Source organism: Penicillium bovifimosum (genome assembly GCF_028826915.1).
Source record: "Penicillium bovifimosum strain IBT 22155 chromosome Unknown utg000005l_segment0_segment0, whole genome shotgun sequence".
NCBI lineage: Eukaryota > Fungi > Ascomycota > Eurotiomycetes > Eurotiales > Aspergillaceae > Penicillium > Penicillium bovifimosum.
The window spans coordinates 5,646,330-5,671,959 of record NW_026622714.1 but is presented as its reverse complement, the minus strand read 5'-3'; the positions used below and the strand labels follow the sequence as shown (position 1 = coordinate 5,671,959).

General features: G+C 49.9%; 8 protein-coding genes across 8 annotated transcripts; 4 read left to right on the top strand and 4 right to left on the bottom strand.

Annotated features, from left to right (window-relative positions):
- Positions 1-459: 459 nt before the first annotated feature.
- Positions 460-2,635, top strand: N7515_007381 (nonhemolytic phospholipases C family protein; the record flags this gene model as incomplete). Its single annotated transcript, XM_056668125.1, has 5 exons — positions 460-588; positions 648-730; positions 788-1,052; positions 1,112-1,235; positions 1,332-2,635. 5 exons carry the CDS (start codon positions 460-462, stop codon positions 2,633-2,635), a joined length of 1,905 nt encoding a protein of 634 aa, XP_056521721.1.
- Positions 2,636-2,878: 243 nt separating this feature from the next.
- Positions 2,879-3,522, bottom strand: N7515_007380 (uncharacterized protein; the record flags this gene model as incomplete). The annotated part of the gene is made up of 3 exons (XM_056668124.1): positions 2,879-2,929; positions 3,018-3,364; positions 3,453-3,522. The coding sequence occupies 3 exons, from the start codon at positions 3,520-3,522 to the stop codon at positions 2,879-2,881; spliced, it is 468 nt and encodes a 155-aa protein (XP_056521720.1).
- A 3,085-nt stretch (positions 3,523-6,607) lies between these two features.
- On the top strand, positions 6,608-8,795 carry N7515_007379 (uncharacterized protein; the record flags this gene model as incomplete). The annotated part of the gene is made up of 4 exons (XM_056668123.1): positions 6,608-7,347; positions 7,403-7,922; positions 7,977-8,120; positions 8,172-8,795. The coding sequence occupies 4 exons, from the start codon at positions 6,608-6,610 to the stop codon at positions 8,793-8,795; spliced, it is 2,028 nt and encodes a 675-aa protein (XP_056521719.1).
- Positions 8,796-9,059: 264 nt separating this feature from the next.
- Positions 9,060-10,138, bottom strand: N7515_007378 (putative 26S proteasome-associated ubiquitin C-terminal hydrolase; the record flags this gene model as incomplete). Its single annotated transcript, XM_056668122.1, has 3 exons — positions 9,060-9,885; positions 9,948-10,042; positions 10,097-10,138. 3 exons carry the CDS (start codon positions 10,136-10,138, stop codon positions 9,060-9,062), a joined length of 963 nt encoding a protein of 320 aa, XP_056521718.1.
- Positions 10,139-11,658: 1,520 nt separating this feature from the next.
- Positions 11,659-12,086, bottom strand: N7515_007377 (CVNH domain-containing protein; the record flags this gene model as incomplete). The annotated part of the gene is made up of 2 exons (XM_056668121.1): positions 11,659-11,855; positions 11,915-12,086. 2 exons carry the CDS (start codon positions 12,084-12,086, stop codon positions 11,659-11,661), a joined length of 369 nt encoding a protein of 122 aa, XP_056521717.1.
- A 3,926-nt stretch (positions 12,087-16,012) lies between these two features.
- On the top strand, positions 16,013-17,942 carry N7515_007376 (putative C6 transcription factor RosA-like; the record flags this gene model as incomplete). The annotated part of the gene is made up of 4 exons (XM_056668120.1): positions 16,013-16,122; positions 16,190-16,495; positions 16,557-16,784; positions 16,835-17,942. The coding sequence occupies 4 exons, from the start codon at positions 16,013-16,015 to the stop codon at positions 17,940-17,942; spliced, it is 1,752 nt and encodes a 583-aa protein (XP_056521716.1).
- A 1,940-nt stretch (positions 17,943-19,882) lies between these two features.
- Positions 19,883-20,945, top strand: N7515_007375 (uncharacterized protein; the record flags this gene model as incomplete). The annotated part of the gene is made up of 4 exons (XM_056668119.1): positions 19,883-19,888; positions 20,085-20,193; positions 20,247-20,613; positions 20,672-20,945. The coding sequence occupies 4 exons, from the start codon at positions 19,883-19,885 to the stop codon at positions 20,943-20,945; spliced, it is 756 nt and encodes a 251-aa protein (XP_056521715.1).
- A 1,251-nt stretch (positions 20,946-22,196) lies between these two features.
- N7515_007374 (putative importin beta-2 subunit) lies at positions 22,197-25,180 on the bottom strand (the record flags this gene model as incomplete). The annotated part of the gene is made up of 3 exons (XM_056668118.1): positions 22,197-22,298; positions 22,358-24,973; positions 25,079-25,180. The coding sequence occupies 3 exons, from the start codon at positions 25,178-25,180 to the stop codon at positions 22,197-22,199; spliced, it is 2,820 nt and encodes a 939-aa protein (XP_056521714.1).
- Between the last annotated feature and the right edge of the window lie 450 nt (positions 25,181-25,630).

Sequence of the window (25,630 nt, the reverse complement as noted above, 5' to 3'; positions counted from 1 at the left end):
TCTGTTTAGCGTCGGCCGAACCTTGGAACAAGAATCTCACGTGGAGCTACCCGCATATCAGATTGGAGCGAACAATGCACCTACTCTTCCATGAAGGTTCCACTTCGAACGGGGATGCCCCCATTAGGGATGATCGACATGACTCTTGACATGACTCCAGATGGCTTCCGAGAATTCTAGCCCATCCCTGTGTTCAAATCCCCGGCTTCCGACTCGTTCATTCCTTGCACGTTCTTGATATCCTTACATCTTCTGGTGCCATGAGGGAACAAATCATGCAGATGTGACATAGTCTCAAAGTCCTGCTGGAGAATCAATATGTCCATCCATGCACCTAGTACGTGATGTTCCTTGGGATTTTGCGACTTCTGTCATGGGCGGCTAGGTACATAAAGAGTGCATTCTTCTGTTGGTTCTGTGATTTCCCCCCTCTTTCATCCCTCCTGAAATCACCAAATCATGGCTGCCAGATTGTCAATATGCATCGCTCTGGTGATGGTGCTGGGCAATAGCCTTGCCTCTGGGGGATCCCTGAGAGATATTGAACATGTCATCATCTTCATGCAGGAGAACCGCTCGTGGGACAGTGTAAGCTTTGCTCGCCCTACCAAACACCCGCGTTGTGACTTGTGCTTATCGAACTGCAGTATTTTGGCACCATGCCCGGAGTCCGGGGCTTTAGTGATCCCAATGTACAAGTCAATCCCGATGGGAACTCAGTCTGGCATCAGTAAGTGCTGAACACAGAAGTTTCACGGCTTTGACAGGCTCTAATATTCGTTGTCAGGCTAGTAGACCCGTCGCAGTCCAGCAAAACTAATACATTGCTGCCCTGGTACCTTGGTCATCAAGGTGGTGACTGGCACGACGCTATACAGTGCATGGTTGCAGGAAGCAACGGGTACCAAGAAAACCAACAATCTCTGAACTATGGATTGAATAACCAGTGGGTTATCAAGAATACTCCCTGGAGCTGGGGATACCTGAAGCGGCAAGATATCCCGGTTCAGTTTGCTATCGCTGAGGGATGGACATCGGGAGATATGTACCAGGTGAGTGGCTTCAGTGGACGTTGAAAATTTTCAAAACTAAGTAGGGTGGATTGAAACAGGAAGGTCAAATCACTGCGACGAACCCCAACCGAGTCACTCTGGTTAGCGGCTCCGTTAATGTTCCTGGTAGCCCCCAGAGCAAGGATCAGGGAGGTGTATATATTGACAACAACGAAGTACCAGGTGTGTTGTCTCTTATATCCCCCCATGTTCATTATCCTGCCTATCTTCTCTTGGATGTACTATCTTAATTGCTCCATGGCCTGCTGACATTTCTAGGATGCGACAACAACGGCATCAACTGCTATCCATTGAAGTGGAAGACCGTCTACGACTTTTATGAGGAGGCAGGAGTCTCATGGCAATTATACCAAGACACAAACAACTTTGATGATAACCCCCTGGCTTGGTTCCAGCAGTTCCAGAACGCATCCAAGGATAGCCCTCGGGCACAAAAGGGTATGTCATTTGTTGGCCTCGATAGCTTCTACCAGGCTGCCGCCAACGGCACATTACCCGAGGTCAGTTTCATTGTTGGACCAGCCGAACTGTCGGAGCACCCACCGTACATGCCAAAGGATGGAGCCTGGCTCCAGAAGAAGGTTGTCGACGCCGTCACCAAGAGCCCTAAATATAACTCGACGCTGCTGATGATCAGCTACGACGAGACCGGTGGCTTCGGCGACCATGTTACTCCCTTCCACTCCCCCAAAGATACACCAGGAGATTGGATGCAGGATCCAATGGGCCTCTTCTCGGATATCTTTGTTGGACCTGGATTCCGAGTACCATTTTATATGATTTCCCCTTGGACTCGAGGAAACCGCGTTTTCACCGAGCGGGCAGATCACAACTCCCAAATCCTCTTCGTTGAGGAGTGGCTGACGGCTCGCGGACACACCAACATCCGAACAGATCAGATGGTCCCGTGGCGACGTCAGCATATGTCAAACCTTGTCAATGCGCTCGATCTTAACCATCCCGACTACTCCCTTCCTTATATCCCGGATACGGGGACCCCCGATACCAACGGAAATGGCGGTTATACCGGCTCATCCAACTGCCAGTCTCGTCACGCGCAAACGCGGCCTGATGTTCCATACGGAGAGCAGGGCAATGAGACAGATCCCAATGCCCTTTGGTTTGAGGAGGGGTTCAAAGAGGTAGTTGGCTACCTAACCGAGGGCCGTTACCTTGTTTTCGAAAAGTATGGACTAGCCATCACAAACCCAGCCAATGGCAACCGTCTCATATTCACCCCTGCAAGTCCTGGACATGACCAAAAATCCCAGCGTTGGGTGATTCACTACAACGACGACGAGGAGAGTCATGTATTCACCATATCCAGCGCGTTAGACGGACGATGGATCGGCTCCGGGGGTACTTTGATTCCCAAGAGCCAGAGTGCAAATGCGGCTCATGTAAAATTGTCCTTCCTGGGCAATGGGCGCGGTCACATCATGCAATTTGTGGAGCAGGGGCAGTACATTGATGTTGACAGGCAGGGTCACTTGAATGTGCCTGACAGTGGGGCCGTTCCTGGCAGTGGCTACAAAGTCTTCAGTGTTTCCTATCGTGACTAATAAGTCACTTTGATGATGTTACGGCGTGAACATGGTCATCTCATCGAGGCTGGTCCCCGAAGATTGAGTTAATGGTCTTATATGAATTACACGAGGGACGGGAAAGGCTGGCGTCCTGGAACTCAATGAATATACACATGCTTCAACCTATATTGACCTTGACGGAGGAATGAATGTTATATGCAAACAGATACAAGGCCAAGACCTCCCCTGAACCAAATCTTAGACCAAGTCCAAGCCACTTTACGCATGGGCAATTGTGAACGGACCGGCAGCGTTGAACAAGCTGGGCATCTGCATGAGAAAAATTAGCATTGCAACCAACCAGAACCAAAAGTAGACAGCCGCAAAACCAATACAAGTAAAGAAAAAGAAGGCATACCTGAGGGGCCGTAGAAAGAGTAGTCCCAACCCTCAAATACCAAACCGAGCCATCCTTGACTTCAGGCAAGTTCTTAGGGATAGTGACAGAGACAACACCCGCCTTCTCCTTTACACCGTCGGTAATCTTAATCGACTGGTCAAAGGAGATGACATCCCGATTGCGTACGGGGTTATTATACAACCACACACTGTAGTCGTCGCCAGGATACTGGGCCAACGGATCGGGGCAGCGTCCAGTAGGCTTGCGATCAAACCGGACTTGCACAGTCTGACCAGCGGAAACAGTCGAGTTGTCCGGGATGCCTTGGTAGACATTAACGCAGGCGTAGTCGCGTTTACCCCAAGCTAACCGATCAATGAATTATCAGCAAGGCGAACCTCCAGGTGAATGTGATGCATTATTGGGGTCTGTTTGGGGTATAGAATTGCATACGCTGGTTCTTGTCGAACAAGGCAGTACTGGTTCCCACCAGGGAGGCGACAATAGCTGTTGTGAACTTCATTTCTGGATTTCGGTTGCTGGTAATGGGTAGACAGCGACAGATGGATGGGTGTCTGGATTTAAATAGTATCTTCAACGGTCCTGCAGATCCCCGGGCTTTTATACCAAGCAGGAAGTGGACTCCGTACTTGACAAGCCAAGAAGCTCTCTAATTTTAGCCTCGGCCGCTAAAACTGCTGCAAGCTCTGAGTGATGGGGTTTCACTCTGTCTCTCCACATTTTGACTCGGATTCCAAGTCGGACGTGGGTCCGAGGCGTGCATGATCGGTGGCTGGCGCAGATCGGTGATCAGCTGTGCCGAGCAAGATCTGGGGATGGACTTGGATACGGGTACGAGGCTCTGTCGGTCTCGTATAGTGCTCAGAGGTTCACTCGCCACGTATTCAGGATGGTTTTGTTGTGGTTTTTCTATATCATTCCTATGTTCGGGTCACGAGTACGAGATTCTATAATTCTTGTACCGTCAGATGCTCCGCGGTACTTTTTGTGACATGACGCCTCCAAAATAGATATGATGCAGCCATTGCCTAAAAGTCCCACCGAGCTGCACTTTCAGCCCGACGCCACTGTTCTCGGCTTGGCTTGTCTGTTCTTCTCTACAGCTCCAAGCCCCTTTAGTCTGGTACCCACAGCATTCAACAGTTCTTGGCGGCATCGAATGTCTCATAAACATCCAGCCATCTCCTTCCACAAGACCTACTGTCAGTGAAGAAAGTACCTCTCTGAAACAATGTGTAGTCTGATGTCCGTAATAATAAGCCAAGTAAAAAAAAAAGAAAAACCACACCTGTCCGAGGCTGCATGTAGACGGTTCACTTGCCCTTTTGGGCATCATTAATGGTAGGACTACCATCTCCCTTTGACTGAGGTGCGATCCTGTATCCAGGGAGAGTGCAAATCACGTCCAGTGGTCCACATCGCCCGCTAAGCATTGGTTGGCTGAGCGCTGTTGCCGGGACTTCCCACATAATGGAGAAGAACAGCGAGGCGAGGCAGCGTAGTTGGCGTAACCGGATTCACATCCGGGGCCTTCGTGACGATCAGGCGACGAGCAAACGACAGCTAAGAGAAGGAGCAAGCATGGCAGTAGAACATAAGGAGTTCTTCTGTGCAGCTCTTCTTCTTTCCTCTTCCAATTTCCATTCTAAGTCTTCGGTTGTGTCACCTTAGTTCTTAGTACAGGAAAAAATAAGTTATCTCTGCTGCTCTTTTTCCCTTCTGGCCAAATGTCCCCAAGTAGGGACTGCGGGAGCTGACCAAGAATATTGTTTCGTCCGGTAGTAAGTGAGCTTCATTCAAAAATAGAGCAAGAGTCCAATTCATAGTAGATCATCGGAACGAACCCTGGTGCTCGGATATTGTCTCCATGCTTCGTGGTTGATAAAAGCTGCCGCTGCTCGCCCGAACACACGGGCAAATACGGGTGAAATTTATGGCCTGAGGCATTAATACATACCTAGACGGCTCTACTGTCGGGGGTCTCTCGATTGTTTTATATACAATTCCCCGACAAGAGTCAAGAAGAAGAAGAAGAAGAAGAGGAGGAGGAGAATGAGAATGCCCTGACAGCTTCACTGTAAAAAGGTGTAGGGGGTAATATTGCTTGATATGGCTTAATTGAGGCCGTCCAACTGTCAACCGTGAATAATACGGGAACCACTCAATACGGTAAATTACCCTCCAGCTCCCCTCTAATGCGCATCTTCCCCCTTCCCAACCTCCATCTTCTTCTCTGCATCTGTCAATGCTGATATGTACACCAGAACATGGATTGAGACGAACAAAAGCAAAGTTTCGGTCCATTCAGCGTCCAGACATTCTATGCTAGTCAATACAAAAGGATCTACAAACGCTCCCGCCCATGACGAGGCCCTCGGCTCCGATGACCAGGAGCCTGGAGGCTTCCTCTGGCGCCAGCTGTGCCCACATGCGACAAATTCAAAGCCATATGCGCCATGTATAACGACCTATGCTATTCCAGCCGTCAGTTTCCCAACTTCACGGTGTGGTAGTTCCTCCATACACAGTACTACGCCTGGCCGTTTCCGATCCAAAGCTATGGCCCCCAAATCCTTATCGGCCATACATCTTGCAGTATGACGTCCCCATGGCTTTGGGAGGGTATGACCCACCAAATATGGAGCCTTATGACGAATGTCGTCGAGTGAAAGTCTGCGGTGGTAAACCTCCAGGGACCGTGGCCGCATTTGTTTAGTGCCCGATCCGCCAGGCACCCGGAACAGTCACCTGAGCGATAAGCCTCCAATTTTTCGCCACTTTTTTTTTTGTTGAATTTCCCCACCAACAATCAGAGCTCAAATCAAAGAGATTTGTGTTTCTTATTTATTCAGTGTTCTCGCTTTGCGCTTATTCTGGAGCTCTCGAATTTCCCCGGATTTCTTCAATTCCAGTGAGCTTGAGGTAGCGTTCCAGGGACCAGATCGGCACTAATTTGACCGCTGGGACGTTTTCGTTCGCTTGTCAAACCGGGGATTTAGGGGGGTCCAATTGTTCCCCCACCTGCACTTTCTTTTTTTGTTTCCAGGACTTATTTGAAGGGCACTTATTCTCACTGAAGAAGTCCTTCTCAACTGGTCGCGTGCCTCTCAGATAAGACCTTGAGCCTCCACGTCTTGGCTCGTTTTCACGTGGATCACATGTCATCGTACGCCGAGACGACACTACCCCTGTCCTGAAAGAGCAGGTAGGCACGATCTCCTTTCCACCACGTTCCTTTTGCGACTCTCCTGTAGTTAGGGAATTCACTGTATCGCTGTGCGTTTGTCGTCGCTGTATAAGCACGCACTCTTCCCTTGGTTGTAATTCAGTCTCTATCGGAGACACTCCACACGCGCCCCAGCAACACCGCACTTGAACCTCCCATCTTCGCTCAATTACAACCATACTAATCACCAACAGATTCATATACTCCGGCAACCGGCTTGGATATCATCTCTTTGACCAAGACCTCGCCCCCAAGTGGAACCGTTATCGGCTTACCGCCAGACGGAACATATCTGAAACAGTATTGGGTCACATGCCCCAAAAGCCCCATCGCGCAACCAAAACCTCAAGCACTATTCACCATGCCTTCTCTGGAGGATCAATCGAGCGTCAAGCATGACGAGGTCCGCGAGCGATCTACCAAATCAGAGGACGATTTCCAGGGCCTATTCCATCAAGTATACGAATGGCTTCACCATGAGAAATCCAGACGACAGAATCGTAAAGCACGCAAATTCGAAACAACCTCCCATGCAACAACCGGCGACGAATCAGATGTCACAGATGGCCCTTTAGACAGACCGAACACCTCAGACCACAGCTTTTCCCTGGATAAATTGGAGAAGATCCTCCACCAATATGCGACAACCCGACCCGGCAGTGCACTGAGTTCGACCCACAGACACCTTGCCAAACGCCATTCTCGACGTCGACTGAGGGGCCTTCGAAGAGGCTCAGTATCTGAATCTGATATGACAGATACCGAGGCTCCCCCACCAGAAGTGCAAGCTTTCCTTGATAACACCAAGACACTTGCCTACACCGGCGGCGGTGCAGTAGAAGAAATTACCGACTCTAGCGCGAGTGTGAAACAGGCCAAAGATGCAGAGGCCTGGCTCATCTTCAAGACCGAGATAGTGCGCATTGTGCACACGCTGCAGCTCAAAGGCTGGCGCAAGGTCCCCGCCGAACTGGCTGGAGATATCGAGGTGGTCAGACTCAGCGGTGCTCTCACGAACGCGGTGTATGTAGTTGAGCCGCCAAAGAACCTGCCTCCGCCGAAGACCGATAGCAACACGCTGGTTTCGAGGAAGCCTCCACCGTAAGTGTCGGGCTGCAGACTTTGACTTGGGATTTACCGCTAATTGGTATTACAGTAAACTTCTTCTACGTATCTACGGTCCTCAAGTCGACCATTTGATCGACCGAGAAAACGAGCTGCAGATCCTTCGTCGCCTAGGGAAAAAGAACATCGGTCCACGCATTCTAGGAACGTTCCTGAATGGTCGATTCGAGGAATACTTCGAAGCTCGCCCACTCACCCCCAAGGAGCTGCGGATGCCCGAGACGGCAAAACAGGTTGCCAAACGAATGAGAGAATTGCACGATGGCGTTGCACTTCTCGAAGAAGAACGCGAAGGAGGGCCCATGATCTTCAAAAATTGGGATAAATGGGTGGACCGTTGCGAGCAAGTGATGACCTGGCTAGACAAAGAACTCGAGTCTCCTCACAATGAAGCCAAGGCTGCATTGGAACCATGGCGTCGACGTGGCTATGTCTGCGGCGTAAAATGGGACGTGTTCCGCAAAGCTGTGGAAAACTACCGGCGTTGGCTGATCGCCAGTTCTGGTGGAATTGACGAGATCAAGCGGCAGCTGGTGTTTGCGCATAATGATGTAAGTGACTATCTTCCCTCATCTGCTGCGACATGGTATTAACTTGCTGTCCAGACTCAATATGGCAATTTGCTACGCATGGAGCCAGCCACGCAGTCCCCGCTGCTTTTGCCTGCAAATGAACACAAGCAGCTGGTGGTCATTGACTTTGAGTACTCGTCTGCCAATACACCTGGACTCGAGTTTGCTAACCATTTCGTGAGTTGAACCACTACCCATTCATCAGACCAGAGATACTAATCGTACCAGACTGAGTGGTGCTACAACTACCATGACGAGGAACGATCATGGGCTTGCAACAACCGCATCTACCCAACACCTGAGGAGCAGTACCACTTCGTATCGACCTACCTCACTCACCAGCCTGCCAATGCCGGTGGACATATCTCACCTATGGCCTCACCAGTCATCCGCGGTCGCACTTCTACCGCGTTTGCACCATTAGACCTAGACGACGGGTCAGACAGGCCGGACTCCCGTCTCTCGCAAATCGACCAATCCAGGGATGACGACCTTGACGCCCACGTGCGAGCTCTCATCCAGCAGACACGGATGTGGCGAGCGATGAACTCCGCGCAGTGGGTGGCTTGGGGTATCGTCCAGGCCAAAGTGCCTGGCATGGAAGAAGGCATTGCGGAGATGCTTGCTGCTCGCAATGGGTCAAACGACGATGGCGAGGGCGATGGCGACAAGACGCCGACAGCGACCTCCGGCGTCGAAGAAGAAGATGAGGGTGATTTTGACTACCTGGCCTATGCGCAGGACCGAGTCATGTTCTTCTGGGGAGATCTGCTGTCCATGAATCTGATCAAAGCAGAGGACTTGCCTGCGCCGCTGGTGGAGCACGTCAAGTCTCGTCTTGTGGAATACTAAACATTGGAGGGGGAATAACGCTAGTGTTCCATGCACATCATGACTTGCGATGTGGACGCCAGTACATATAGCGCTGCGTCAAATCGGTGATTTATCACACCTACCTGTATCTACTACAATACTACAATAGCGTTGGGGTTTCAACATCATCATCGAATACCATTACCATGACCATATCATATTTCGTATCCTGTCCAAAGGGTATCTAGATTCCAATGTTGCCATTGCAGGGAGACCGTGAGGTGAAAGAAGCGCAGCACCGTCTTAACGTCTCATCTCAAGCTTCTTCTGCGTCTCCCTCTTCGCCCCCTCTACCCACTCCTCATAGGCCTTCCCCCCAGGTTGCTTCTCCTTCATTCCCACGACCCCCTTCATGACCTCCCCAATAAACCCAACAAAATTACACCTCCGCAATGTATTCTCCCACTGCCACGCCGCCCTCTTCCTCTCCTCCCTCTCAATTGTCTCAACATCTCCAATCTCCCTCGCCCTCTCCCTCGGATCTCTCACAACAGCCATAAGATTGAAATGCGTCTCTCCAGCGGGATACCTCTCAATCCTCCTCTGCAAAACCTCAATCACCCTCTCGGGAAACGCTTCAGCCTCACAACTCCCATGGCTAATAGGATACGGCTGCAACCCATCAAGCTCATACAAAGTCCCGTTAACAGGCGTGTAAGCAATAAAATGGTAAACGTCCGCCCCCTTCTCGTCATCCTGAGGTCTAGCCGTCTCGTCTGCAAACGGACTAGCCCGCGCAAAGCTATTGTGCGCCGTGCGGATAGCTTCCGAGTTTGAGAGTGCTTCGCCGCGCAGCTCGGCCGGGAACCCCGTCGTGAAATCTTTGAAGGCTTGCAGTTCAGGGCCGAGAGGGATTGCCGGGTTCGGGCTTGTTGGGGTCTCGGTGTCGTGGTTTAGGATTACAGAGAGGATGGCTTGGGTGCCACAGGCGTTTTGGATGGTTTGGGCGGCGAAGAAGACGTTGTTGTCTGTGGCGGTTTGGTCGTAGGTTCCATCGAGGGGGGCTTCGGCGCGGGCGCCGGATGCTTCGCGGGTCCATTTGAAGAGGAAAATTACGCCGTAGACGTGGCTGTTCGTGGTTGTTAGCTGGTGTTGGGGATTGCGGGCGAGAATGGGATTTGTGCCGCTTACCCGAGTGATCGGATCGTGTCTGCATCTAGGGAGATCAGCTCTTCGAATTGGGTGTCTTTGACGCCGAGCGTCTCGATCAGAGAGGTGAAGAGGCCCTGTGTTGTGTTGTGTTAGTGGGCTGCTCGCATGGAAAATAGGGCGGATGGTACCTCATCTGATTCGATGGTGCTCCAGCCGCCTGCATCAGCCATTTTGACTGCCTGTGGTGGATTTTGAGAGGGATTGAATGGTAAGCGAGGTGTTGTCGATGTCGAGGGTTGCTATCTTTCCCAAATGGGAATGCAATTATGTCATTGTCACGTGGAACGTCTGCTCAGTTGGAGGTCACGTGAAATCATACAAGTTGAACTTTGAAGTACACAGACTCGCAGATCAAAGTATCTACGCAGTACTGTGTACAGGCACTACTGTGTACAGAGAAGGTAGATGGTTGAGAGAGTAGAGAGGCCGAATGTCGAAGGCTACCTCAGTTTCCCTGGGAACTGGACGCTGGCCCCATACAGTACGATCGTCGATGGAAGCGTCCATCTCCGTCGACCAGAGACAAGCACACAAATCAGGGCTTATTCCAGAAGAAACGACACCCAAGATTGTGATCAGCTGGCTAGACGGAGACCTCCTACTAGCAAGGAAAAAGTAACGAAAATCAAAGATCAGCAGGGCCCTTGCAACGTTCAAAGCCGTTGCCCTTCTTATTTTTGGATCGCCCACTACAGACAACATCCATGCACGCCAACTCGTCGCCTGCCGCTTTTGACCTAGTAGCAACATGTACACCCATCTCGCAGATTACCACCTTGTCAGGAAAGATCGATAACCCACGAGCTCCAGCAACTTCTCTCATAAGGGCCATAACCGAATTCAACCAACCGAATGTAACCACGGTACTCAAATAAACCCCGTCTTATATCTCTAGAACAACCAATCCAAATATGCTACCTCCAATTAAACCTCCCTCCCTCGCCTAATTGGCGCGTTATAATTAACACTCGGCAACGGGAGCCACCGCCATGTCCCCACCCATTCGCCGCTCAGACAAGCCCACCCGGATAACCAAGACGCGAGCCTTTCCTTTAACTACTCGATTTGACGAACCGGGCGTAACCGCATGCCCTAATTTCCCCCCGATCAACCACAGCCGCGGGCGACAGGCGTTGCAGGGTTCCCAGATACACTAGTACGTACCGGGGCATAATGGAGGCTTGCACTAGAGCAGGGTCATCTCGTACCCCAATTGAGAAGATGGCTATACCTCTTGCGGTTTGCAGAGATGAGTGGGCCATTGTAGGCATAGGCTATCACTTTCTTCACATGTACTCATGGGGCTGGTGGTTCGTGTTCCTATTTGCTGTCCCTGTGTCATTTTGGGATTGAGTTATTTAGGCTCTGCCTAAATTAGGCTCTATCTCACGAGCTAGATCGCGTTTCGGGTTATTTAGAGTGCTGAGCCTGTGCTGGAGGTTCTGTGTGGGTCTACTTTCCGCCTTAGCTGGAATTCTACTATCCTGTTGATCTTGAATTCACGGCATAGAGTTTAGCCTGGCTCTCTGCCTTGCAGTCAAACTGTCAGACCTGAACGCCACGTGCGATTGTGCATACAAGGCGGACACTCTAGAACAGCGGGGAGATAGGTAATTACTTAGAACAACCAGTTTTATTTCGGTCTTTTTGGCTACAATTTCAGAGATATGAAACAGTAGCCTCGATGCACCTAGAAACATTGCATGAAACTCAAATTACCATCTTCGTTCATGATGCAACTCCCCAGATTCACCTGTCGCTGCTTCATATGTCCTTCGCCATCGTCGAGATCAGCATGCAGCACTGGCTCATTCTCCGGGCCTTCTAGCTTGAAATCAATGTTCCGCGCCTGCTTCATGAAGTCCCGGTTGCCCCAAGCAAAGTCGCCTAGAGTATAGCAAGGTTAGAGTTTTGCGTCAGATATGCACGTCTGAGATCCCCCTTACCTTTTCTCGTCCCCAGGAAATTGTTTAGATCTAGCTCGGAGTAGACCGCCTCACCGGAAGGCCGCTTGCAGTAAGCAGTGAGGATGTGCTGGTCCTTGAGCCTGATTCCCATGGATGATTTGTGGAATCCCATCTTGCCATGTTCAAGCGAACTGTATTTATCACGGGGCATGGTGGATCACGGAGATGCTTTTTCAGCCTCGTGCGGTATGTATCGACCAATAGATGGAGTAAATGGGCGGATGATGTGTATGCAAGTTTGGACGTTGCCTCGGTATGTAGGAAGTATCTTTTATTCAGATGACAGAATGGTCAGGGCAGTAGTACATGCGAAAGAAAGAAGAAAACGAAATAGCGAGTTGGATACATATGATATTGAATCATTGTAGAGATGGCTCTGTCGCCTCTGATGACATCGGTATTGTGTAGATGTCTGCTGTGGCCATTTGGAAATGTCTCCCTGGACAGAAGACGGCTGGCTCTTCCATCATTGTTTTCTCATTATGACATTCGGCGTGAGCAGTGGGAAATGGATGCGAATTCCACTATGCAATTTCCTAACGTAAACAGTAAGATAGTTATCCGTGGAGAAATGTCAAATTCGCGGCTGGTTAACCGGCGTGGGTCTCTCGGGAGGTCACGATGATCTCATGCAGACGCAGCGTGTGTTGTCAGCCTCACGTCTCTAGATGTCGGGCGTTAGTACGGAGTAAACGAATTAAGTGTAATGAGCAATCGGCATGCGATGGCCTGTGGCTTTGAAATCAGAGTTGACGCTAACGACTTTATTTGGGAAGAAACAATACCCTGGTCGGAAGTCGGAGCTTCTCTCCCCCGCCGATCTCTCTTGTTTTGCATCCACTTTATGAGCTATCCCGTTTTGTATGATCCTCATTGACAGGGAGTTTGACAGTCTATTTCTTGATTCAGAGCTTTAAGTTCGAGATGTCATAAGTTACTGTGTACTTGTTACTGAACTCTTCTCTTACATGTCAAGTCTTTTAAATTACAGTGCAGAGAGATACACACCCTTAGGTACATATCAGTGCAGGATTCTTACATCGCAGATGACCCAACGGCCATTAGGCTTGGGAACCCAGCAGACTGGTCGTCTAAAAAGTGATCTGTGCTGATCTAGAGGTCAGAAGTGCCCCCCACAGACCGTCTAGAGTAGCCCAAGGTCTTGGCATCTTGGCAAATTAAAGTTGGTTGGCGTCCCACGTCCCACGGGCTGTGCTTCTTCGGAGATGCGGTAGAGAACTGGGGTTACCATGAATCTTTACAAGATCTGAAGCTCTACATGAACCCATGTGGTAATGACCTAAGGTAGTGACGTGTGTATTCCTTGGTTCTAGTCTATACCTAGTTGCGAACCTAGAGCTGTCAACCAGACAAGGGATTTCCGCGGAAAAGGTAAGATAAAACTGACATGGTTAACTATGTCAACCAAGAACCATTCTAGACCAAGAAAGACAAGAAAGACGGTTATAGTTGATCTGAGTGAGTAAGTGCTAGTCCATTCTTGGTGCTTTTGGCCCCCAAGCTTCGCCGTGTTTGGCCAGATGTCGCGGCAAGCGAGACTGACTGTTGCTGATTGGCCCGTCTTGGATTTTGTCTTTCTTCATCTTTTTGCGGAGATTAGCGTCGCCCGAACATTTCCGGGCCGCGCATTCCCCCTTAAGATGGTAGGTAGAGTATTCGTCAGACTGTCGTCCTGTCATCTGTGTTGGTGATGTTGATGTCCACGGGCACTCTGGAATTTAGACCAAATAGATTCGTGTATCATGATAGAATCTAAATCGCTTTGCGAGTATGGTGCCACGTGTGGCGAGCTAGCCCTTTGGGCTGGCAGTAATCATCGTCATGACTGCAGTAATCGATCGTGGTAGGACAGACGCTCCCGTCCAGATCAGAAGGGCGGTACACCGACTTTAGAACCCTTTAGATGGATGTCTTGTCGCACGTCCGATCCCCAGAAAACGTGGTCGGTCGGCTCCATCTAGCGGTGTCACAGAGCTGCAGGGAAGTTTCAGGGGAGTCACGCTTGAACTCTGACCTAGATGTAGATACCCCCATACATATTAAAAACCTCTAGAAGCTGACTGGCCCTCCAGCTACCCTCGTTCCAGCGCGGATGCATGAGAACCGATTCAAAAGTCCTTTTGCTTTCAACATTCCAACCCTTCTGCGCTGGACTCAGCCCCCCTGGACCCTGCCGGAATGAGTCCATCGACGGAGCTCCCCGGACATCTACTTTGTTTCATGGTTATAGATTCACAGATATTGGGAACTACTGACTTCACGACTTCCATATGATCCCTGTTCGCCGAGAAAATGAACTACCAGGGGTCGCATTTCCCCGTTTGGGCCTCTTGACGTTGTACATCTTCGACTCACCGGACATGGCTCCCCTACGTTCCAGGTTCCAGCCGAGTGGTAGCTGCACCGGAGAAGGGGATAGGGTGGTTTCGGCCGGGGGAAGCGAACGATCGCCATAGGTGAGAAGTCGAATTAGGGTCAGGATAAGGGATGCGCAGATGCGCAAAAAGCAGTGAAATTGAGATGTAAATGCGGCGATCCCGAGAGATTGGTCTTACATCCCCCCCTAGTCGCGGACTAAACCCTTAGGGATGCGTTGCCTTCTAATCCCCAGGTTCCAAGAGGTGTAAGACCTCACCTTCTTTGCCCCCATTTACTGGGAGAGTTATACAGTCATGTCAAGACTTTCTGCATTTCCAAGGTTGTAGGTATATTCGGTTGTGTTTACCGAGTTCAGCGTTTCATGGTTATGCTCCCATCTGACTCCCAGGCGGGTAGAAATGGTAGACGTCCGCCTGTCAGGCTAAACTTGAACCTTAGCGAGAAGCGGACATCGCGTCTAGAATAGCGCGGAGATTGGCACCTGCTCCTACCGGATAGGGCTAACGGTCCTTTCCAAGGTTGACAGGCGACCTATAAGAATCTTTATGATCGAAAGAAGCGTGAGGTACTCCGTAGAGATCGATCCTAGGCAAATGGACTAGTAACTGTATGTCCTAGTTACGCTTTTCTGCATTGACTATTGTTCTCTGTTACTATCTTTTGTTTTTGCTCTGGGGTCTATTCACAGGCCCCTGCATACATGGTCTTGGCTGGAACTATGTCCTCTGGAACGCGGGATGAGAACCAGAAACGACAGAAAAAGCAAAGAGCGGGAATGATGAGAGATGAATCAGCCCCTTAGACGTACTCTGTTTGGTTTTATTTTATCCGGGTTCTCTTATCCAGTAATAGGGCATAGTTGGAAGGATATCAGCCTGAGGCCAAACAGTTCTTGCTAAACACCAGTCGAATTCAGCCCACACGGCTGAGAAGTGAAGAAATAAAAAGTAAAAAGAAAGTGTAATTTCCACAATAAACGTGGATACCATTTGAGATCCCTGTCAGAAAAAATGGGCTCACATGCGCCTAGTCGATGGCCTAAACCTATCAAGGCAACTGTGTACATAACTACCCTAAGCTTCCCATGTGGAATGACCGAGGGCTATCCTAGACGTGGGCTATTCCTCAAAGGTGTTTATTTTCTTTTTTTGCTAATTTCCTTTTGGCTTTTTTTCAATCTCTTAGCTGATTGACGACCCCCCTGTAGACAGAGGCTCAAAATCTCGATCGTCAGTGGAAAATAATAAGGAAATGGAAAAAAAACAGTAATAATACCTATTTTTTTAAGGATGAATCATGTGGAATCTCGTTAAATAGCCCAAGTCAGACTAATCATATCTTTCTGTTAGCACTTGCCCCTCTACAACGGCTTTTCTTCTTTCCTCTTGATTCTCCTTACTCTTGCAAGTCTATCTCGGAAGATCTGGAGTTCTCGTATTCTCCAGGTGCTTAATTCAACTTGGTCTCCGAACTTCAACGGCCCCCAAAGTTATTTTTGGAGAGCCAACTCTTATAAACATCGATACACCTCAAGCTTCCTTATAATATTTCTCCCAAGTCAAACAGGTCAACAGAGCATAGTGCTCATCGTCAAACACTTCACTATTCGCATTCCTCTGCGGAGCCAACCGTGACTCCAGTTCCCAGCTTCCTCTCCGCAGTCTTCATACAGTCAAGATGGTTGGTCCAGGCGGCGGTCCACCACGCAAGAGCCACACCAAGTCTCGCAACGGGTGCAAAACATGTAAGAGAAGACACATTCGATGCGATGAGACTTTCCCGCAATGGTATGTTCTTTATGCTCCTGCAATCCCCCATTCTTACAGCAGTATACGCCCGCTAACCCTCATCTAGTCGCAATTGTACAAAGCACAACTGCCGTTGTGATTACCAGGATCAGCCTGCTGCTCGAGGTGGTAGTCCTCCCTCGCCGCGCCGTGGTCCTGACCTCCTCATGTCACCCGAGATCGAGATGGAGGTAGATAACTGGCATCGCTCTGGTGTGCCTCCGTATCCAGAGCTATTGCAGTGCCCGCGCGCCGGATGGTCCGGTTTGTCGCGGTCTGATTTGCGCCTGATCCATCATATTGTTGGGCTTTCTATTGACTTGCACCGCCGAGGGTTGAGCAGTAGCACTGTCTGGGCTCAGAAGATGCCCAAGTAAGCACCTCCATGGATCTCGCTGGTTCTAGGGCGTTTGCTAACGGGTGGCGTTCAACAGTTTCCTAGCTATCGCACTGGGCAGCGACTTCGTTATGAGCTCTATCTTAAGCTTGTCAGCATTCCATCTGGCTTTCCTAACGGGGAATCAGGAGACGAGGCAGCTGGCTTTCAGTCACAAAGTTACAGCCCTTCAGGGACTGCAAACTGCCCTAGCCTCTTTCTCCAAGGAGAACTGCGATGCAATCCTCGCAGCGTCTGTTCTCTTGTCATGGCAGGCAACAGAACAGTGAGTGCTACGTTGGTCTTGTGAAGTGCCGTCAACTAACAACAAAATAGTCAAAGCTGGGTTTCTTTGCAACATGGCATGTCCAGTGTCTTGGAATCCATGCATCCATTCTGGAAACAGGAGTCAGATATTGCACAATACATAGAGAATCAACGAGCACTCAGCACGACATATGGCTCAATGGATGGAACCTACCAACCCCTGGATGAAGATATGGCCCATCTAGATCAAACAATCCAGGCCCTACAAGTCGCCCAGAAACGCGTCTCCCACAACCTCGAGCACTCGCAACGACTAGGAGAACTCATCGAATTTACCCAGCAATTCTGCGATAATTTCCCCAATCAAACTCCATCAAAATCATTCGAAAGCATCCAAACCCTCCGTCGCTGGCTCTTCTGGCTCCCAGCCTCCATGCTCCGAAACAGCGAATCAGACATCAGCACCCTCCCAATCCTAGCCCAATTCTTCGCCGTTGGCATCGCCCTCGACCGCTTCTTCCCAGATCTGGGTGGCGCATACCTTGGGGCCCCATCCGTCGGCCCCGTTGAAGAGATGTACCGCATAATAGCCACCCACAACGCCACAGACCCCTATAATCCTGATAGCCGGCTGGCCATGACTCTCATGGATCTGCCCCGCCGTATCGTTAACCGATATCGCAGCCGTCTTCCTTGGTCCCCCCGCCCATCGGTTGACCACTACTCCCCTGGCCCGCCGAGCCCTTACCACCATTCTCTTCACGAGTACCCGCTCGTCGCCTCCTCACCCGCTTCCGCCTCACCCTCTTATGCTGCTTATACCCCGCCCTTGCAGTCTCCTCCTGCCGTAACAATTGCCGGCTCCTCCTTCCCCCTTCAGGATGGTTACGTCTCCGCTGCTCCCTCGCATTCTTTATCCCCACGCTCGCCACAACTGATCGATAATCATGACATACACCTTGGTTTATCGGATATGGGACATACGCACCATTCCAGCCTTCCTATCCATACACCTATTCCGCATTCCATGGCTTACACTCCGCCGTATGGTAATGAGACGCTGTGTGCTGATCTACCGCGCGCGGACGGTGCACTCGGCTTGAATGTGGAAGTATATCCGCAGACACACCCGTTTGAGCTGCCGAGCTTGGTTGCGCCGGCTTCTCTTTGGACTTGAGGCGCCAAATTGCGAGTTTATAAGCAAACAAACGAAAAGCGACAAGAAACATGGAAAATCAGGGACAACCACCCTGGCTTGACAGGAGTATTTCGACTTTTTGGTACCAGGAGTAATGAATGACATGATGTCTCCCTTGAGATGAGAGAGTTACGTTCTAACAGGAAACACATATCATGGAGCATACTATATGCTTGTTGGATACCTATACGTGGTTGGTGAAGCTTTTGGATTTACATTGGTGGTGGTCTGTGATTTTGTATCCGAGTTTGACACTCGGATTGAATTCTGTACTCGGTTGATTGATTTACACTGAGCTTTCGATATTGTATTGACATATATACCCTGAAATTTACTCTACTTTTTATTGAACTTGACTTGAGGTAGTTCTTCGCCAGTTTCTGTGTCTATGGTGTCTACCTTTCACCTGGGCAATGGATCTAAAACCATCCCGACATCCACCCATTGCAAGACTATCACAAAACCTACCCTATGCACGATTCACTAACCCATCCAGTACCCTGACCTCGGTAACAACCATCTAAAGATAGCAACCTCCATCCCGTCCTCCCCATAACGGGAACCCTACCCTGATCAACAGGCACAGGCACGCCAACCTCCGACCTCCATACAACATCAAACCTAAGAATAGAAATCTTCCCAAAAGCACGGGACAATAAAGAAATTTAGACTATTGATCCCCCACTCCGATTGGACCCTCCACCGCCCACCCTTCCCCAGACCTCGTATTCGGCAGCCTTGGCTCCTCCGATCCCTCCAAATGTGGTTATAAACCCCCGTGCTAGCACCGATCGGGATATCGACATATGCTTTGAATGTATATTTCAAGTCTGCAAGAAGTGATCTCGGAAATCCCCGGGGTAGTGGGTTTGATGGGGGCCAGATCGCTATTTACATCTTACGTGCGTTACATAGCTTCCGATGACATCGTTATAGCCCTATTACGGAAGTCTATTTTTGGTTCACATGTGGCTCTCTTCACTCAGCTCGGCTCTTGATGTTCCTTACCTAGGTATTAGCTAAATTCTTCGCATAGTTATAATTCGTTCCATATTGGTGTGGAATAACTATCATGGATGTCAAGCGGAAATTGGGATGATCGTCGCATCTCTGACCTCGTACTTCTATATTTATCTTTACTTTTGATTGATTTCTGCTACTCGATCTTGATGCTATTGCTTTCTTGGCTCGTGCTATTTGGGAAATACGGACGGGGTACTCCATACTCCACTGTGTCGACGGGAATTCAGACGGGAGTTAATTGGGATATACTCAGGACTAACCCGGTCCTGCGGCCCGGCGAGAGATGAATCACCCAACCTGGTACTTAACACCTTAAGCGTGTACCTGAACCTACCTAAGGGTAGGTTAATTATATACAAAAAGTGAACAGGACATGTGTACAGTGCCTTTCTAGCTGAAAGATCAACAAAAAAGTTCTCTTCAGTTGTCAGAAATAGAATTCACTGGTGGGTGCCAACTGCCAAGTTCCAGTCGCCTGTTTAGCGAGGTTCCCGTCAACTGGCAAATATCCAGCCAACTGGCAAGCCTTCTGCCAACTGGTGAGACTATTCCTACGAATTGCCCTAATCCCACGGCGACAGCATGTTTGTAAAGCGAGATAAATTGGGTTAATGAGAACATCATCATTATCATCATCATCATATGATGCATAGTACCCTGAAGCTAGAACAGCTATCAGAGGGTCGATATCAATTTCCGGAGGGCTGGTCAATTGAGCGGTCACTCAGCGGCCAATGATACTGTGTATCCATCCAGCGTCTTCGATGGCACTCCCGGTCCTTGCGCTCGTCAATGCCCAGACCAAGTAGTGATACTAAGCAGTGTCATCTGATTTCTTGGCGGGATTTGGGCCAAATCCCGGCAAACTCTGCTACAAATTTCAAGCCGTCATCGAAATGTTTGTCCTAGTTGTTCCAGAAGACAGATGAGCCATACATACTGGCCACGCCCGTACCAACTTGCTCCTCCTACTTCAGCCATTACTTCCCCTTCCCGACCTTCCTAATCAACGGGTTGCATAATGGCCAACACCGCCTCGCCCTCACCTCATGGCAGGCGAAGTTGAAAGCCCTGGCATTCTATATCTAACAAATACAGTTCACCCTCTATACCTCCGATGCTTCCCACTGGGCTTATGGTGCACACCTTACCCTCGATGAACAGGGGTATGACCCAAGCGAGTATGAAGTCAAGCAGATTGGCCTAGGTAAGTAGATTCTGCGAGGTGTACGGACTATATACCTAATGAGAGCCTCATAGTGGATGGAGTGATGGAGAGAATTTCGCACCTCAATACGTCAAAATTCAGCCCAGATGGCACTATTCCATCCTTGATATCAGCCGCTCTTCAAGAGCCTTTGGTCGAAAGCGCGGACGTCCTGAAATATCTGGATTCCAACCTTTCAAAGGGTCCTTCTTTGTTGCCCGAGAACCCTAAACAGCATTCCAAGATTGAGGAGCCGATTGCGCATGTTCATCAACCGCAACTTTCGATAAATCTCATCCTGCTACAAGCGCGTGATGTTCAGGAACTAAATCCGAAGAAAGCAAGTTTTTGGAATGATTTCGTTGACAGCCGACAAGATAAACTTACCAAATACGGTGCTGCACACCTGGAAATCCCGTTGTATGCTTCTCCTACTCCAGAAAATGGAGAATTATCCCATCTCTACAACAATTCTGAGATTGGACCTGATTCCTGAACATGAGCGGTTCTTTGATGATTCGCACCAAGGTTACAAGGTCTTCCCAGCCGGGCTTCGCGAACTCGATTCAATGCTTGTAATGCCATATGCAGCTGGAGAAAGGGTGACCGCAGCAGATATGCACATTGTACCTTGTTTTGCTCATGCGCTTTGGGCCGCGGGTGGGGAAACAATCTATGAGTTCGGTCCTCTAGAGGAGCTAATCAGAAAATCTGTCCCTGATTTCGAGTTCGGCGAGAGAACCAAGGTGTGATGGAAGAACATTTCGGCAACAGAGAGTTTTGGAAAGAACTATTTCGAGTCACACGTGCAGTGTGAAGCTAACTGGCCAATAACCATTACTATTTCAAAATGATGCTAAATACAACTAGCGCTGCCAGCCAACGGGATAGGTAGTACACTGTATATGAGTCGGAATAGTAAATTTTCCAAGGTGCTTGCCATTAGAGACGGAAGTTCCAAGGCTCGCTTTGTGCAATTTCTATCTTTGTTCTGGACGGAGATGTCAGATGGCTGAATGGATGTTTTCGAGGTCGTTTCCTGGCCCATGGTTGATGGAATAAAGTGCCGATTCTGTTCTATGGTTCTACCTCGAGCATATCTTGACATCGGCGCTGGCTCCTGCCTTGACAATGGGGCATTGGGACCGATCGTTCCTTCCTAATTTTACATTGCTGCGAGGATAAACCACTCCCCCTTGGCTTCCCGCATTTCGAGCCGAGACAGGGTCAACTTGGATCCTTTGAAGATGGCATATGAGTCGGCAGAATAGAAGCACTGCAGTGTCACCAAGTGTTACTCAAGGGGTATTTGCTGTTTAGAAGAGGATTGTGCGTTTGTACGACACTATAACCTACGAGCACAGAAAATAACGTTATCCAGAAAGACACTAGTTACTGGAGTATGATGTGCCAACTGGCAAGGGTACGCCAACTGGCGGGAGTTGGGTCAACTGGCGAGTACCGAAATGTACGCCCACCAACGCTCGAACCCCACAGTACTTGAATATCACACCAGCAGATATCTTCACAATATGTAATTTAAGACCTCCATAAGAATGAAGGTCTATCTATCTAAATATCTATCTAAGGGGGATATCAATATGCGATGCGAAAACCCCCAAGCTCAACGCTGAGAAAAACCAAAAGAAACAAGAAGAAAAAGGGTATGGCCTGCCCTGACTTGATGACTATGCACAGAAGAATGATAGGAATCAAGAAGAAAACAAGTACATCAACATCATAAAGGGCCACCGTGGGCCCATGCCGCAATCATGAGATGTGATCGTGAAAAAAACGTGGACACAGCTGAATTGCACATGCTCCATCCCATGAATTTTTCTTTTTTTTGGAACCCCTGAATCTCCTCCTCTTCATTAAATTAACAGTAAGCCTTTCAGTCCCAGATCCATCCCATCTACAAAACTCCACGACCGACTTGCCACAAAAGGGAACGTCGGCTGAACGCCATAGGGAGGGTTGGATCGATAGACACTCGGCCCTACTTAAACATGGTACACTGTGCGCAGTGTCTGGGCCACGGGTGGGTTAAGTTGGCCGAGGAAGGTGTCAAAGTCGGGAATCATGTTCTTGTATCCCTGGAGTACCTATCGTAAAACGTCGTGGTTAGCATACTATTGTTAAGAAGCGAGGAAGATATCGGTACCTGCTGGAATGAGCCCTGGATATCACGGTACTCTTCCTGTGCCAGCGAGCGAGCCGGGAACATGGCGATCGCCTGGAAATAGTCGAGCAAGCTGGCCTCCATGGCCTGAGGGTTCTTCATCACAATTTGGTTGAAGCCGAGGAATGCCGAAGCCTTCTCGCGCGTGAAATCAACCTTGTCCATCGACCTCAGGAAATATGGAGAGCATTCACTCAAATGGGGCGCAATCTGATCCGCGCAGCAGAATCCCAGCCTTCCCAATGCCAATGCGGCGTTCTCATTCACAGAGTCAATTATTTCCTCGTTGATGATGATATTAAATAGTCCGCGGTAGAGCTGCTCCGCGTAGGGCGCGAGTGGCGCGTTCTCGTGGACGGCAATCTCGCCGCACGACCAACAGGCGTTATTCAGAACACTGAAGCCGGTCTGACGATCGTCGTCACGAATCAGATCAAGATCAAGCTGCTTGATGAGAATCGGGGCGATGGTAGATAAAGAAGGCTCCAAGTCTGGGAAAATGTGAATGGCGCAGTCTCCCAGCAAAGCGTACGTTGACTGGCGGACGTCGTCTTTCTCATCCTCCATGCAGTAGCGGAGAAGCTGGAAGAAAGGTGGCTGAGAGGTACGCACGAGTTCGCTAGACTTCTGGGGGTCAATAGCCTGGACAAGTGCGCTAACTAGGTCAATGCTGGTGATCAGGAAGTCTTTGTCCGGCGCCTCGAATTGGTAATTTGCCGATTGAATGGAAGCCTGCAGATTTCCATAGATGATCTTCATACAGCGGCCAAAAATGGGCGGAGCGAACTGAGCAAAGGTATCGCCGTAGGCAGTAGCGACGTATCCGAGGCATTCAAGAAGAGGAAAGAGCTCCCGAGAATCATCAGAGACAATGTTGTAACGAGCGATGAGGGCAGGCATCAGCATGTTTACGAGATGTGGCTGCGCAAGCTCGCCCCCGACACAATCAGCGAGTGTCTGAATGCAATCGTAAAGGATGTACATGTTTCGGTCCTTGTATTTGTCGAAGCATCGGACGAACTGGCGCAGGATAGGCTGACAGTAGGGCGCCAGTTTTTCTTCCGCCTTCTCCTCCAAACTAGCGAACGCTGAAGCAGCAGCTTCTTGGACCTTCTTGTTGTTGTCCAGCATGCGTTGGAGAATCCCGTCCATCATGGGCTCAAAGAATCGGGCTCTTAGTTCTGGATCAGGGATGTGCGCTGCCCAACCAGAATAGCGGGACAAACACCAGCAAGTGATCTGCCGCACAACAGGCTGTGCATCGTTCAATAGTGTAATCAGGTAAGGAACCAATTCTTGAAGGTGGGGCCTGATGGCATCCATACAGCCATCTGCCACTGCACCCAAGGTGAGGACAGCCGCCTCTCTGTTCTGCCACTGGTCATGGCGCAGAGTCTCTGTTAGATACGGCAGAAGGATCTCAAAAACGGGACGGTGATAGACAGTGGCGAAAATATCAAGCGCAGCAGCGGAGCACTTTCGCAAAGTCCATTCACCCGAAGGGTCATCACCGAATTCCGAGTCCTCAATTTCGCCTTCGCTCAGGTCATCTTCATCATCCTCCACCTGCTGCTGAGGAACCCCAGACTGCATCTGCTCGCCTGATTTAGTCATGTTGAGACGATCACCTTTCGATTTGGCAAACTGGGGTTTCATGTCTTCGGCACGATCCTCGGTTTCCGCATCGTCTTGTTCGCCCATCAACCGCGCCACCTCGTCCTCGTCGTAGACCATGCTTTGGAGCAGGACAGGGATGATCTTGGGCATGTAGGGGGCCAACTCCGCTTTTAAGAGCGGTTGCTCTCCAGCACCAATCCAGAACTCAGCTGCGTCAAGTGCAAGCTCGGGGTCATCGGTCGATTGCTGCTGCATGAGGATGTAATTCACCAATCCTTCCATATACGGGACCAGCTTTTCTGGTGCAGCCTCCAGAAGTTGGGCGAACGACTGACACACCAATTGTCGGACTTTAGTGTTATCATCACCAGCAAGATTGAACAATTGCGTACGGAACTGATCTAGCGAGTTCACCAGCGCCTCGGGTCTAAAAGGCAAGAAAACGTGGATCGCTTTGAGAGCTGCCACTCGGATGCGTGAGCTTTCGATCGACGTGAACTGCACCAAGCTCGGTATGATCATGTCCAAGGGACGTTGGCCCTGGTAGTCACGATCCAGGACCTTGCGGTTATCTTCGCATACCTTGAGCAGGGCTTCCATCGCAGCTTCTCGAACCGGCATGGGAACGTCACCTGCCTGTGAGGCATTTGCAACAAGGGTCAGCAGCTCGCTGATAATCTCAGGCCAGGCCAAAAGGCCTCCTTGAAGCACTATCGCAGTGATGATAGTGCCAGCCGCGTTTGAGACATTTCGGTCGGTGTCGCGCAGGGTAAGCAGTGCGGCGGATTTGATGTAGAGCAGGCTTTGGGGGGATATGGTGTTGTAGGCCAGAGAAATCTTCGTCTTGACGTTCACGGCCGCGGCGAATCGAACGGTGGAATACTCCTTCTCGTTGATTCCCGCAGGGACAGGATGAGGAGTGGAAAAGATGTAAGTGATGTAATTGATGTAATCGGGAGAGGATGTCGCTTGGGCAAGCATCTGTCACAGTGAGTTTAGCTGTAAGTCTCATCTTCCTGTAATAGGTGCATGCGACTGCGACAAGTGGACGGTTGTCAGGGAATAAGGACGGGACGGTCTATTTACCTGTTCCGCCTGTGCGCGGCCTTGCGAATTACTTCCATTAAGCGAGTCACGAAGGTAGCCAGCTAGCTGCCTCAATGGCGCCTCCTCAGGTTGCCAATTCATGTTGACGCGGTGAATCGACTCGATGCGACGGGAGAGAGTTGAGAGTGCGAGTAGCACAGGAGCCCCGCCGAGAATGTGGGAACGGGCCCCTTTGGTTTCCCCAGATCAAGGAAACAAAGCGAAATTTTCGATCTGCTGAGGCAGATCTAGGTGTGGGAATGAGCAGGTAATTGAGGGGGATCAACGCGCTTTGACAAGTCGAATTTGGTAGAAAAATGATGGACGTCGGACTTATCGAAGATTGAGGGGTGTGTGTATGTGCTGGCAAAAAAAAAGAGACAGCCGAAGACAGTAGGCGGTCAGAAAGTTGTAGTATCAAAGAAGACAAGTCCAGTAACTGATGACCAGTAACTGATGAGGAGTGAAGGCATCAAGGCATCCATCGTTATCGTAATCTTCATCATCGGATATTATTTATTCCTTATGTAGGGCGTTCTCCAGGGAGTCCAG